Source organism: Xiphias gladius, chromosome 1 (genome assembly GCF_016859285.1).
Source record: "Xiphias gladius isolate SHS-SW01 ecotype Sanya breed wild chromosome 1, ASM1685928v1, whole genome shotgun sequence".
Lineage (NCBI taxonomy): Eukaryota > Metazoa > Chordata > Actinopteri > Istiophoriformes > Xiphiidae > Xiphias > Xiphias gladius.
In genome coordinates, this window is record NC_053400.1 from 13,282,046 (window position 1) to 13,297,744 (window position 15,699).

The window sequence follows — 15,699 nt, forward strand, 5'->3', positions numbered from 1 at the left end:
GTGTAGACACTGAATGAAGCTGCTGTTGCTGCTTTCACTTCACAGTCTGTGTAGACAAAGTGTAAGGTTGACTGGTGCTTTGGTGTCAAGACCCCTTAGCAGTGGAACTCTAGGATGAGGCATCTCGGGCATTCACAGTCAGGGCCCTCTTTTAAATTTGCATTTAAATATAATTTTTATCTCAAGGCATTTTACTTGGTCTTATTTTGTATTCATTTTATGATGTTTAACTTCTTTTAACACTACTGGTTTCAATGTTAATTTTCATTTTTACTATTATAGTTTGCAAAGCATATTTAGAAATTCCATTTAAATAAAGATTATTATTATTATTATATTAGAATATAGGTATGAACTTTTCCTGACATTTTTTTTCAAGTACCAAATTAATAGATACTAAAGGCAATTAGTGATGTGTTTGAAATGGATCTTCGTGCATTGGTGGGTATTTAGTTCAGGTGGTTACTTGGCACTCTTTGTTTATCCCGTAATGTTATCTCGGCATGAGATTGTTAATTAGGAGCTTAATTTAGCCGCCGGCATATGTTAACATTGGCTTAGGCTGCCATTGTTAAGCCTCTGCTGGCTGTGACGGCACAGGAAGGCTTTTTGATGTAACCTTAACATAACATTACAGGATAAGACAATAACAAGGCTCTGCAGATACCAGATTAAACTGAGACCCATACATCAGGATTCTACTGTATACAACGTGTGCTGTGTATCGGAGGACTCTAGATAATTCTAGCCTGCCTTATTCTCCCTTACATTTGGATTTTGCTCTCTCTCACTCTCACTGAATTTGATGTATACAGAACCAGCCACCTACATATACAGGGAACACCAGTAGGTTTGGCACACACCCAGTCAGCAAGGTTTAGAGCCACAGGTGTAGGCCAACCCTTACAGTACGTGTGTGCATGTGCGTCAAAGGCTCTGTGTTTAGAAATATAGGCAACCAGCCAGCCGTAGAGTTCTTGGAAAACCCAGGGGGAAGGATTTAAATTTGCTTTTGTGAGCTCTGCTGGGAAATACTGCAAATATGTATATGAATCCAAATGTTAAAAATACAAAATAAAATGTTTCATTCTAATAAGGTATTGGAGACTTTCTGTGCTGGAAAAAAAACAAAATTTTTTGTTAATTTTTTAAAATTTCAAATTAAGAGTGATTGTTGTTCAACTATTGTGGCTTATTTAATGCATTAATCAAGGTTTAATGTCTTCATCAATTGCATAATAAAACTTTGTTTTCACTCAGTTACTCCATTAAGTCACAGTGGACCGACAGTTAATTTTTAGTGCCACAGCAATACCTGGTCTGCTGTTACCCGACATATAAATGAACCCTAAATAGTTCCACAAAGTGACATAGTAATTTTAAATTTGGAAAAAAGAACACTGGTGTCTGATTGGTAATCTGTTGGCAGATATCATGAGTTGAGGTATTGGCATTGGTTTCAGTAAAGGAAAAGTTGGATTGGAACTCATAAAAACAGTTGCATATTGTAATGCAACAAGTGTGTTTCTCATAGTTGAAGTGGACTCATACACTTGTAGGAACAGAAGCTTATCCTCTGTGAGAAAGAAGACTCACATGTCTGAAATGCTCAAAAAACATAAAAAAAATTGTTTCATTAGCATTAAGCATTTAGATTTTTCACTTGTTTTACAGACCACGGACTTCATAAATATCACATATACTGTTTTTAAATGTGTGAATCGATAATTTATCTGAGTTGTATGCCATTTATCCAATTAGGCTTACAGTACATGGCATGACGGCACACTTTTGCTGTGGTCTGTTGGTCAGCAGCTCTTTAGGAGAGCTGAAACAGGAGACTGGGCTGAACACAAAGCCTTCTGTACAGGGGATGTAAGCAGATCCTGTTCTAATCAACCTGCTTGCCCACCACAAAGGGAACCCTGGCTTAGGTTACCCTCTTGCTCTTGCACCACATGGTTTTGAGACAAGTGGGTAACCTAAGACAGCAATGCGAATTGGGGTACACATACACACACAGGCGAAAACTCACACACACACAAAGGCATACTCACATAGACCCATACAATATATGCAAAAAGACACATGAAGACACAGAGGCACAACACCAGGCACACAGGAACATACACACATTCATACATCACCCACAATTTTATACCCATACACATGCATAGATAAGAGAGGTAGACAGAAAGATTGTGTGTGCACCAGCAGGAACGTGCAGCAGCAGTGAGCTTGTCATCCTCTCTGGGAGAGAAAAATCCTCCCCTCCCTCAGTAGTAAACTGGGCTTTCTCAGAATGTTGGCCTGTGTGTCCCTGCCGGTCACAGGACCCTGACACACTATGTGCGCAGTGGGAGTAGGAGGAGGGAGGAACAAAGTCTCTACCGATTATCCCCCAAGTGAGAATCCCCAGGCAGTGGGACGGTCAGCCAGAGGCCTATTGAGCTTTGTGTCGAGGAACCAAATTGAAAGCCACCATCACCAGTGGGTCAGGCCGTTCCCTGTGGTTGCTTTGAGAACACACTGGTGTTTGTGGCGTGTCACAAACGTCCAGCAATCTGCGCTTCACCGAAACAACTCCCAGCGAGGCAGAGCTATTATTAGCTTAGGTACAGCAAAGCCTCTTAGAGACCTTTATTTAACCAGATTGGCTGTCTGATGTATGGACACTTGAAGAGTGTGTGACGCACCAGGCTTTCATGAACAGTGCAGGGGCTTTACAACCAAGGCCATTGATAAAACAACTGTACCACTTTCCTCTCCTCTCCTCTCCTCTCCTCTCTTCTCATCTTTTCTCTGACCTCCTATCCTAAGGTGACTGTTGTTTGGCTATGACAGGGGGGTTTCCCACCACCCACCCCTTACCCCACACTGGAGGGTTTTAGGTAGCAGTCTAATCTTATCTCAGGGCAGGGAGAGGGCTGTGGGCCAGGTAACACGGTTGTCCCCCGACTGACCCTCATCTGTGCAACACTGCCACTTAACTCTCTCCACCACGTGTTATGATGGGTACAACAAAAGTATAATAGTACATGTACTTTTTGACTTTTATTACCCTCATTAAATAAGCATGACGCTATTATGGAACAGAGACAGAGCATTATGGCAAATAAAAAATGATCAATTTGATTATGTTAAGTAAATGTTATACCACTGAAATTGTAGAACGACCCAGCAGAGGGATTTGTAATCTGTTATCTGAGAAGACTGAGAAACAGACAGTCCGGAGACAAGTTCGTGCTCTCATTACTGTCACCAGGCAAACACAGACATCAAGTACAAAGTCCAAGACTCACCCAGGGCATGATATGTTTCTAAGATGTATGAAAATTGTAAAAGATGTAAAAATTTATGAAACATTAAAATACATGTGTAATCAATTTTATCCAGACCTAGTAATTACATGATACTATATGCGTGATGACGGAGCTGGTCACCCATTGCCACTGGTACGACATGGACATTTTTTTTTTTTTTAAACATGGCAGCAAAAGCTGTGCCTTCTTTCCGAATAGTTTAAACTAAACAGGATGCTACAGAATCTGTGACCACAAGGTGCAAAATTTAAACCGCAGTGTCAGAAACTAACTGTCAATACCCAGGGGTCAACCTGCCTACACTAGTTTCTGGTGACTACTCCTTTTTATATTACTTTTGACTGTGCACCTAATCCAGTAATTGAAACTTTTCTTATTGTTCTAAATAGATCATTGGCTGATTGGTAGCCACTTGATTAGTGTACCCCTCATGATGTTTACATCAGTTCAGGCAGGACTCATTAGGTCCGGCCAGCATCAGGTATTTTGCTAGACCTGAATGAATGAGTATGCTTTAAATTAATGCCAAATCATATGAAGCAGTCTGCATACTACTGTTTAGTTTTGTCATTTAAGAGCCATGTTTGCTACTTATCACAATCACTTGTAATAAACCAACTTACCTTCCATTTAAGTTTCACAACAAAACAAGGCCACATAAAATAAAACATAGTGTAAGACTTACCAACGTAAAATTTGTGTGATTAGCACCTAATTTGCTACGGCAGCAGCTCATTACTCAGTCAGCAACTGGGACTGCCCTGCCCTGTCCTGAATTATATGTATTTAATGTAATTTTGGTACGATTCAACAGAGCTAAAATTAGTTTGCCAGGTTGTGTTTTTAGCTAAGCAGAAAACCAGAAAAGCAAACTAACAAATGCAGTAACTGAAAAATATTTTTTAGCTAATGACAATTCCTGTCTTCCATGTGGCATTTAAACATTTAATTTGAATTCCTACCAAGTAATGAGGATGGTAAGGTGAGTTGTAGGACTGTTGAATTAGGCAGAGAAAAATATATCATGGTCTGTTGATGCCTCTGCATGGCACATCAACTGACTGATGCATACAAATGCCACTTATATGAAGCTGTTTAACCTGTAAACCCCTCATTAATTTTTACAGGTTCTACCTGCCACATGATGCCATTACTGGCTCTTCTGCTTCTGTCACAGGCTGACGTTGACCCGTTGTTCTGTTGTGCGCTTCCTCAACCACCCTGCTCTTCCTGTGTCTACTTACTTTTTACTTATAGTATGTTTCATGTAGCAGTATTGCCTCCTCCTGAGAATCATTGTCATGTCTTATGGGTCCTATTACCACTGGTGAGTTTTATTAATAGTTTTTAGATTCTTTGCGCCCCATGTACATTTGGGCCTTCATTGTATTGAATCAAATGTGGTAAATTACTGTTCTGGCTCCTTAAAAAGTTTAACAAAACTAGGGGTTTTGACAAAATTGTATTTAAATACAGTTCTGTTTAATTCATTTACTGCATGATGTTTAATTAATTTCTGCATGATTTTTTTCCTATATTCACTGCATGTCTACAGAATTTATGACAAGTTGATGCTGCTATCATCATGAACTTGTTGATAGCAGCATGAGGGGGAGATGCATGAGGGGAGAGGAAGGCAGACTGAATCTCCCTTCCTCTCTCCATCTTTTATTTTTAAATGTAGTGAACCATACTAACTAAGTCAAATCCTGTGGTGGATTGATAGTTGGCCTGTTTAACACATTTAGAAAGCCATCTCAACGAGAACAAGATGTGAACATGCACTCAACAATAGGTGAAGTGTTTTGAACCACTTATAGGCTCCTACCGTAAGAGAGAAGATCTTTGTTATAATGCATTTATGTATTTGCCCTCACCTCAATCTTTTTTTTTCTGTAATTGAAAAATAGTTTTTTAGTGCCTGCTGAAATCAGTCATTAGGATAAGGGCTTTCAGAAGGAAGATTTAATGCAGCATGTCAATTGCTCTCCTTCTTTGGCAAATTGTTTAATTTTGATTTATTTTTACTCCAAATAGCTTTTTTTTTTCTTTTTCGTTAGTTTATAGAGGAAGAAGGAAAGACACTTATGAGTTGGATTTGCTGTATCATCATTATTGCGGAAAGGGAAAATTTTGCAACCCAGAAAAAACAACAAAAAAAATACAATGGAAGAAACTTATGTCACAATAAAATTACAGGTGATGTTTCCATTTTCGGTGAGCGTGGTATGGTGTACAGTGCAGTGTAGTCATGGGAAATGGTTGATGCCAGGCAATGCTTATGCATGCCTCCCTCACTTAAGTTTTGAGTGTGTGTGTGTCTGTCTTTACTCCCTGCCCTCTGTTTCATACTGACTTTGCCTTGCCTTCTCTCTTCCTCTGTTCCCTTCATGTTACTGTAATCTCCAATTCAAGGTATCAATGAGTGAGAGGATACATTTTTTCCAATCTTCACAGCTTCTTTCTCTTCCATTCGACTCTGTTGTCCTTCTCTTGCTCTCTGTCAGTCAGTCAGATGCTGTCGTCAGAGGATCCACTGCTGGGTCTTATGACAGGCAGGCAGGGCCCGTGCGAAGCCAAGTAGCTATAAATAAAGAGCTTGCTGCTGCTGCCTCTGTTGCTGCTGTTGTACAGAGAGGGAGGGCAGAAGCATATTATAGACACACAATCCATTCCCAAAACCTGTTTCCTTTTTAAAAAGTTCTTCAAGGCTAGCCTTCATGTCTGATTTGACAAAGCCGTTTTATTACTAGTTATGTGGTTATCATTTAATGTAAGAGGAAACAAATATGGAAACTTATATCAACTTTTTACCAAGTTATAGCCTATTTATCTGTTTCTGACAGTTGAGCAAAGACTTAGTATTTACTTAGTTTAGAATGTAACAAAACAGTCTCTTATTTTTAGACAGGTAGGAGCTTTTAAGGAATATGCTGAAGTGTCATGTAATGATTTCACAACCTTATCCTTGCAATTTTTCCGTAGGATATTAATCATTTCATTTTTTTTTTTTTTTGCTTTTCCCTTTCACAGTAAAGCAGAAGTTGTACCAGCATATCTTAAAAGGCCAAAAATAGGACATGACAGGATGGACGGTGTTGCATGATGATTGCTTTGTTTAACTATTTATGTTATTTATTTACGGTGGATTATATGACATGTGTTGGAGTTTTTGTTTTAGAATTTATTTTTGGTTAGGTGAGTGGTACTGTACAAGTGTAAATGATGAGCTCTAAAGTGTTGGGGGGTGGGGTGGTTATTCCTGATGGGAGCAGCAGAGCATATCCAGTGGAAGTTTATCAATATCCTCTAACAGAGTAGTGCCAATGCGGACAATGGGCTTTTGTCTGTTTGTTTGTGTGTGTACATGCTGCCTGTGCCGGATGACCTTTGGTATAAATAGCCTGCCGGCACTAGCTGTGATGACAGCCGACAGCACGCACCGTCGTGTGAATTTGTTTCCTGAGTAGTGCTGTTCATCAGTTATCCCTCTTGGTACAATGCCCGTATGACTGCCTGCTACGCAGCAACACTCTGGCCTCTAATTTCCCGAAACTGGGCTCAGTAGCAAGTACAAACTCAGGGTACATGGGTCTGTGACCAAATAATTCTCGCAGTTTTGGCAGCCAGAGGCTCAAGTGTAGTCCGGGTGTAGCGCAGTGTTGGATGAACACAAGGCAGGAGCAGGATGAATACATTAGTAGTAGGAGGAAAGAAGTATCAGCAGGTGGACTTAAGTAATAACCAATTACATACTTTTCACTTATCCCTTTTACAAGTAACGGACAGTTTAATAAGCTAGGAGAAGAGTCCAGACCACTTCTCTGCACTGCTTCAGGAGAGGCAAAACCTAAAATATGCTTTCGGTATCTTGGGTGCCTTTGGGGTTGGCCGTTTTGGGGTTACTGGACTGAAGAACCAACATAAGCTAATCTTAGATGAAAATAATGTCATTATTCCTTTCTCACTGCCTGTTCAAGTCTGCTATACTTGTGACTTAGATTTTTGATTGTGATGGGAACAATAAAATCATTGGTTAGATGTAAATGGTGGATGTGTTGGTTATGTGCTTACTAGTGTTTTTGCTTGATCTGAAAGAACACAATCTTAGATGTGCTCCTCTACTCGTAGGTACAATATCATAACTGATTGCATGAATGTGGCTTGTGGAGCTGTCATAAAACTAAGGTGGAGTCTTAAAGTAAGGCCATTCTAACAGCTGCAGTGGTTACCATTGTCCAAGGTAACTCTTGCTATTTTAATCATGGTCTCATCAAGAAGTTAGAAGCTTGCCTTGTTGATCAGGATTTTGTATTAAGATTGTTTTTGTACTTCTTCATTAATTCAGTGAAGTCAAACTAAAAGCATAAAGAAAAAAAATAACAATAATAACACAAAATATTCTCCAGATTGCTGTATTTTAATAGTGCCTTCCTTTTGTTCTCCTAGATCTGGAGCCTGATGACAACACATCATTCTACATCCTAAATGTGGGCCAGCCCCAGGCTATGGTCACTAACCACCAGTCTATTGGCCTGCCTCGTCATGGCATGCAGTCTCACTCCCAGGTCATCAACACTTCCCCACGCCTTCAGTCACACAAACCAGGATCTGAGCCCCCAAGCTATGAGGCACAAGACTCCAAGTATGGCAGCTCCCCCCTGCTGCCCTCTGCTCCTGTGGAGGCACCAAAGACCTTTGAGTGCCCCAGTATCCAAATCACCTCTATCTCCCCTAGCTGCCAGCAGGAGATGGATGCTAATGAAGATGATCTGAGGGCCAACGGCTCCGATAGGGACTACCATGGTGACAGGCCCCTGTCCAGAGACCACCTGTATTTGCGGCTGGACCACTCATACCGGGACTCTTCGCTCAGCCCTAGCCCATGCAGCAGCCTTTCCTCTAGGAGCTGGTTCTCTGATGCCTCCTCCTGTGAATCATTCTCACACGTCTATGATGATGTTGACTCAGAGCTAAATGAAGCAGCTGCTCGGTTTACTCTCGGCTCCCCACTTACTTCCCCAGGCTGTGCCTCGCCTCAAACCGGTGGTGGAGTTCTGGAGGAGCAGCCCCATTGGCAGCACCATCACCCCGCTTTTGTACACCACTCCCACTCTGTCAGTCTGTCACCGCGACAGTCCCCTTGCCACTCACCACGCACCAGTGTCACTGATGAAAATTGGCTTAGCCCGCGGCCACCTTCCAGGCCCTCCTCACGTCCCACTTCACCCTGTGGGAAGCGGCGTCATTCTAGCGCCGACATCTGCTATCCCGGCTCATTGTCTCCACATCACTCACCCACGCCCACGCCAGGACCTTCACCTAGGGGCAGTGTTACAGAGGACACCTGGGTTGGCAGTCCTTCTGTGGGCATGTCACCCTTTCAGTGTTGTCCATCTGAGGCAGACATCCCATCCAAGACAAGGAAGACCTCACAGGACAGAACAGCTGTGCAGTCTGGGAAAGGGGAGCTAGGGCTAGATGACCAAGGAAGTATGTCTCCTAATCTAGACTCTCCCTCAGACGAGGCCCTGCACAGCTTGAAGAAGGACGGGCCTGGGGAACAGTTCCTCTCAGTGCCCACCCACTTCTCATGGAATAAACCCAAGCCCGGTCATACACCTATATTCAGGTAAACTAGCTGGTTTGGATGTTGAGGAGAATACACTGAATAAAGTGGAGGATTTTACTAATAAACAATCTTTTATAAATTCAGCTCAAAGAGGCAGTCTTCTGATTCAGCTAAAGCAAGTGATTCATGCAGATGTAGAAGTCTCAGTGGGAGATGAACAGTCTGGAAAATTCAAACATTTAATCTTTATAAATGTCAGTGAGGACTAATTTCTCAACTGGTTGAAAGAACGTTCTGTTGCAATCCATTTGTTCTATTCTACTTTCTGTTTGTATTTGACTGCAGTATTAGTGAGGAATAGATTCTTGATGGATGACATGCTGAAGCTGGAAGGTGTTTTGAAATTTGGAGCCAAAAACAGAAGGTGGTGCGGCAATAATGGCCTCTTTATCAGTATTTTTGTGAATTATTAATTCAATCACTGCTTGGCAAGACAGCACATGTAGCTAGTCTTAAAAGCAATTAGTAGGTCAAGGCTAAACAATAAACCTCAATAGTGAATGTTTTAATAGAGTGTTGTGAGCCGTCATAAAAACTGAAAACCCTTTTTGATCTAGGAAGCAAGTGTAAACATTGCAGTGCAATAAATGATCAAATAGCATGTTAGATGAATAAAAGGCCTGTCGATGGAACTGTGCAGATCGATGTCCAGTAATGGGGAACTTTGAGCTTTGTGTCAGCAGTATAAATCTGACTTAGTTACACCTCAAAGAGATACAAGTTTATTATTGTGTGGAGGGAATCACAGGGACACACACCAACTCATCCAAACACACATACACATACCAACACACAGGCACAATCTCCACATTAAGAGTGATGGGTGCAATCAGAAACTCCATAATGGAGTTTTTTAGAAGAGAAGTCTGCTGTGTGTGCTCCAATGTGTGCAGCAGATGAAGACATGGCCTTGTTTGTGTGCACTGGCCCCCAGCGCTGTAAATCAGCACAGGGCACATATGGCAAGGGGGCCAACACACACAGAAACACTTGTATAGACATAGCACAAACGCTCGCTCACATAGACCTAACATTTTCCAGACAATAACAGGGCCAGCTCTATGATGAGTCACCATTTGATCTTTGCATCCTTACCCTTGTAAGTGAAAGTGAACCACAGCTAAGACAGTGACAGAATGATATCTACATGGCTGTAGAGTTAAGTGCTATGTCATGAAGAACACAGCAGGTACTTCTTTTTTAACAATGCTATTTACTCCAATCTTGTCCTACAAGTACATCCATCTCTACTAAAGATACTGTATTACTGCCCAACCTGCCTCCAGTAGCTACTCACACTGGCATAAAATACAGGTTAGAACTAAATTTCCGTTTTCACAGCAGAGACTCAGGTTGTGTGAGCTCGTATCTGCCGTGAGATAGAAGGCTGTTAAATTTCCTAACACACATGCATGCATGTGTGTGTTAGAGGTGTTTTGAACAGATGACCCAGGTGGAATGCATGGGATTGGGTTAGAGTGGATGGGATTAAAAATTGGTGGGGTGTTCAGACACTTGCTTTGACAAACATTCAGGGCACGCCTTACTCCCTGAGTTGTCTATAATGAGCTATATATATGGCACTCTTATGAATTGGTTGCCAAAGTTATTATTTAAGCAAATAATTTAGCAAAATAATGAATGAACTATTACTGCTTTGCCGATTTGCTGTATTTTTTGTGTTTGGACATTAAAAGCCAGATAACCTTTGGAATGAGAATTGCAGTTTCATTTGATGAAGCAGCAGAGCTACTGATGGTATTAGTGGTTGGGGGTTGTATGTATGCTTACTGGTGAACCATGAGGAAATCAGTAAAGACTTAAATGGAGTTTCAGTATAAAACTGCAATAAAACAATATAAAAATTCAAATTCACATAACATATGTAGATGCAAAATGGCCTAAATCATTGGATGGAAAGGATGCTAATGGAACGATTGAGACTATAGAGAAGACTAGGTTGTGGGAATGTGATTGGACTACACTGTCGCTTAGACATTTGAGAAAGGTTGTGCTATGTCAGGATATAGGCTGCCACTCCTGCTCTGCTCTGTCACAAAGCTCATATTTCCTCTGTCCGCCTCTACTCCTGTTACTGTAGCAGCCATGCAAACCCACACTTCCTGGGTGGTTATGTCACGACTGCCGGGAGGAAAACATAAGGATGAGGATGCCTCTATTACAATGTGTTAGTGTTAGATCTTAGATAGAGCTGCTGTCAGGTGAAAACCATATTTGAAAATCAAACTGAAAAGGAACTGAAATTGACAGACTAAGTATATTGACATTGCAACAGATTACAGCACACTGTACAGTCATCATGGCACATGCTCAGCACATTAATAACCATATAGTAAAGCAGAAGAAGAAAAAAAACAAACAAAGGCTAAATGTAACAAGGTAAATTCATGACAGTCTTTTGTGGTATATGTGCCTGTTATCACGTGTGATTTCCTCAACCTGGCTTGTTAGTGTTTATGTAACAAGTTACAACCTGAAGTGGTTTTAGGTAACATATCCATGTCATATGTGATAGGAGAATCTCCATTAGCTTCACTGAGCTGCATGAAACTTAAAATATCAGACACACGCTTTTTCATTCCAAAATGCAGTCTTTCCTTAGGATTTAGTGCCAATCTGTATGGCAGTTTATGAAGTTAAATGGCTCCACTGAAAACCTGACTCACATGTCTTTAATTCAGTCTGATCAGATTGGTTTTCATGTAGCCAGCACTTGACAGGCATTTGGAAAGAGAATAATTAGGGGAGTCAGCCATGCTGGCTAAAAAATTACAAACTTTCCCATAAAAATTATTTGTACTGTCAAAAATCTGTCATGGTGTTTAGACTTAGTACGTTTGCATGCTAGGAGCCTGTGCTGTCTAGAGTAGAGCGAAATTAAAGCTTGTGCTGCCATGTGACAGGGTACACAAAGAGCTTAAAGTGGTTAATGCTGAGACAGAGATCAGTATGTAGCATAGTCTGCCACCTAGCCCATGAGACAGCACAGAGTCAATTCCCTGACTCAGGCCTAAGATGCAGAGCCATAGACTTACAGACACACATACATGGACAAAGTGGGAGTGTGCATGGATACATATACACAGTTTAATTTATGATTGTGTAAACTGCTGTTCTAAAAAAACAATGGCACTTTGTAACTGCTGCCAGAGAAAACACCTGGATGATACACACATAGATTGTGCTGCCCTACAGTAGGCCTCTTGGATCATGAATAATGATTTGTGTACACTATCAAGATGTGACCAAGGTTTACATTATGGCTTGTGCTACAAATCACGTACCTTGTCAAGTTAAACATATGCACTGTGTAGTTTTTTTTCATACACATAATGATTATGACAATGACAAAGATGTAAAGATAATGACGATAACAAAATTATAACAAAATTAAAGATAATGATAGTTTGAGTTTTTGTCCTGAGGAGTTATTTTTCATTATAATGAAAAACCTTTTAGTGAATTTTGGTGATTGTACTTAAATATAATTAAATACGTCGTAAAAACCGGTTTTAAATACAACAATAATTGGAAGAGGTTACAACTTGGTTGATGCTAGCGGCTAATGTCAGTGTTTACAAATTGTTCTGGGGGTAAACTAATCTAATGCACTAAAATGGAGAGACCCAATTTCTCTATGGAGAAGGCCACTGAGTGTTTTATTTTCGAGTGCAGCTGTTCAAATATGATTGTGGCCTTCACAGATTTAAAAAAAAAAAAAAATGAGACAGGGAGGAAAAACACACAAACCAGCCCCTGTAGTGCACTACACATAAAATATACACTAGTAAAGTATGCACACAGACTCACACACTCAGTAATTTACTGACTGTCTGACACACTCTCATCTTACCACCCATTCACTGACCCACACAGAAGATTCACAAAGAAAAGTCCCCCTTAGAATATGATTCACCCTTGTAGTCTTAAGTTGACCTTTTACAAGTGCTATGTTTAAGAACTGGATTAATGTACATGGGCATTCCAGTGATTCATTGTCTGATGGGGCTAAGTACCATGTATTTTTTTACCCCAATTTTAAACCTTTTATACTGTGTCAGGCCATGAAAGGGGAATACCACCTTTTCAGCTTTTGAGTGCTTTCAGACAGCCTGGTTGTCATCAACCATGAAGTAGAGAAAGTGGTCTGCCTGCTTGACCTTACACTGTGCTAACACAGATTTAACACATCTGTACAGAATAATTTTAAATATGGAAAATATGAAGGTGTGTGTACCAAAGCAGAGTTTCTGAAGGAAATTATTACCGTTAAAGCCGTTAAAATGGCCTTTCTACATCATCAATAAGATTCTGTGGTGTCCTAGTCTTAAGCTTCACGTCATGTTGTTCATATTTACAGTCATAATTACCATAACCACAAACATTTTGGGCTCAAATTAATTTTTGAGCAGATCTTCTACAAAACACCGTATTTTATGATAGTTTCATACCAAAGTTGTAATGTACTCTTCCTCTTTGTGTGGGTGTGTTTGTGTGTGTGTGTGCATGCTTGTGGTATTCTCTCCCCAGAACCTCCTCACTGCCACCCCTAGATTGGCCCCTGCCAAGCCAGTTTGGCCAATATGAACTGAAGATAGAGATACAACCCAAAGCCCACCACCGAGCACACTATGAGACTGAGGGCAGCCGAGGAGCCGTCAAAGCAGCATCTGGTGGCCACCCAATCGTCAAGGTAACATATTTGGGCATTTTCCAACATGTTTTGGGTACCGTATTTACTGCTGCTCAGCCATCAAATCTCTTTTACAGAACATACATTTTTTTATCTCCATTAAACAAAATGTGAGCACTGATTTCTCTACAACAGTGAGGATTAAAATTCCCTCTAGGGTAGGGACTGACTTACTCTCCGTGTTAACATGATGCTGGCCAGGCATTAGTTAAGTTAGACCCTGTGCACTGAGCACTTAACATCCACCTCCCTCTGCATTAAGCACACTGCCAAGATGTCAACTCTTGCAGCCTTCAGTGATGAAATCAAACATGAAAGGTAGCGAATCAAGCTGAACCAAACTTATTTGCTGAATTTAGAGGTGGCTTCGGGAGGGATAGGATGTTTTCCATTTTGTAGGGCTAACCCGCTGCATGTCACTGAAATATATTTTGTCCTCACAGTTTGTACATGTAAACTTCCATCACACTTGAAAAAAAACGTCAGTTGAAACCTCTTCTGCAGGATCCTGTTGAAAATGTTCTCATCTCCTTTTATAAGGATTTCAACATCCATCTGTTATCTGCCGGTAGCTGCTACTAAGAGTAATGCTACATTATGGACTATAAGTAAGCGATTGTACAGCCTTACAGCTCAGACATTAGCTGGGTGTAGTAAATCAGCATTATATGTAGGGTTTCATTGTAAATATTTTCCCGTGTTGATTATCACATGGATCCTCTCCCACTACAATACTGTCAGTCAACCTGTTGAGGCAGGAAGACAAGCAGGGAGGCAAGAGAGTTGTCACTAAAGCCCAGTCAGCTGCTCTGTCATTTGATAGCACCTGCAAGAGACTACGTGAGCCAACGTAGCGCTACAGCTGCTTTTCTCTCCGTGAGGGTGAGAGAAAGATAGAGAGAGCAATAGCAGAAGATTTCAGTCCCATTAATATTTCAAGTGGCCAGTGACAAGCTTCCTTTGTGTGTATGATTAATGCAGGGCATTAGAGCTGGGCCATGACCAGTGTTTTGGAACTGACAGTGGCTGAGTTCAGCCTAAAAGTTTGGTCAGTTGTCCAATCACCCCAATAGGATGCCCCTTACAGTCCACTATCCTCAGTATATCTTGCACACTTGTATCTACTCCACTAGCACTGCAGTGATGCCTACAACAGTTTCGTTGTCAAATTTTGGATTGTAGAACTGAATAAGCATTTTTTCTAAAAACCAAAATGTGGATAAATTTGATCTTAAGCTTGCTGCCAATGTTGAGTTTTCTTTGTTTATGTCTCTAAATACAGTATGTTATTGGTCCCAATTGCATCACTGTGACACCCCACGTGAAAAGTTAGCCAAAATAAACTAGAAAAAAGTGATTAAAATAAAATGATATCTAAATGCAATATGCTGTATACTATCTGTGCTAAGATGTGAAAGCACAGTGAAATTTTTGTGTAATTATTATTTTTTTTCTTTTTATCATTGGGTGCGGGTTTTTTCATAGCTTGGGAATACGGATGGGAAGTAGGTTAGTCCTTAGGCTAACTCTGTCACCACCCATTATGAACTATATATAAAAGACATAAACATTTTAAAAAGTACAGCTATTGAACACAAAATTTCCTGAAACAACAATGGAGCCCAAATTACTGCCATTTGTTGCTTTAGCAACAGCCTATGTCCTCATACATTCAGTCATGCAGGCTCCCTCCAGGCCAATCATTAACCATTTGAACCTCAGATAGAACAAGATGCTATCCTGCCATATGTGACGATGCATAATTTAGCTGACAATTTTTTTCAACCAAGCGTTTGCCATGCTTGCCCTCATTCCTCATTCCCAGAGGGACTTGGTTGGTTGGCTATAGCAGTTTCCTTGCAGTAGCTCGGTAGCAGAGAGCTTATACCTTAGGTCAGACAAGGCAATTTCAAAGCTGATAACTAACCCAGCTGGAATTTGGTCTACAGTACCTACATGCTTAGCCATGACCATCAGTACAGTCAGTTTTCCTCTAGTCTGAAGACAGCAGACTCTGGTTTGTTTGCTCC

At 40.8% G+C, this 15,699-nt stretch overlaps 1 protein-coding gene across 1 annotated transcript in view; it reads left to right on the top strand.

Annotated features, from left to right (window-relative positions):
• nfatc3a (nuclear factor of activated T cells 3a) overlaps positions 1–15,699 on the top strand; it is a 66,070-nt gene that overhangs the window by 14,903 nt on the left and 35,468 nt on the right. The window contains exons 2-3 of the mRNA XM_040128487.1: positions 7,773–8,955; positions 13,507–13,669. Of these exons, the coding sequence (XP_039984421.1) occupies positions 7,773–8,955; positions 13,507–13,669 (1,346 nt within the window). The remainder of the gene's footprint in view (positions 1–7,772; positions 8,956–13,506; positions 13,670–15,699) is intronic.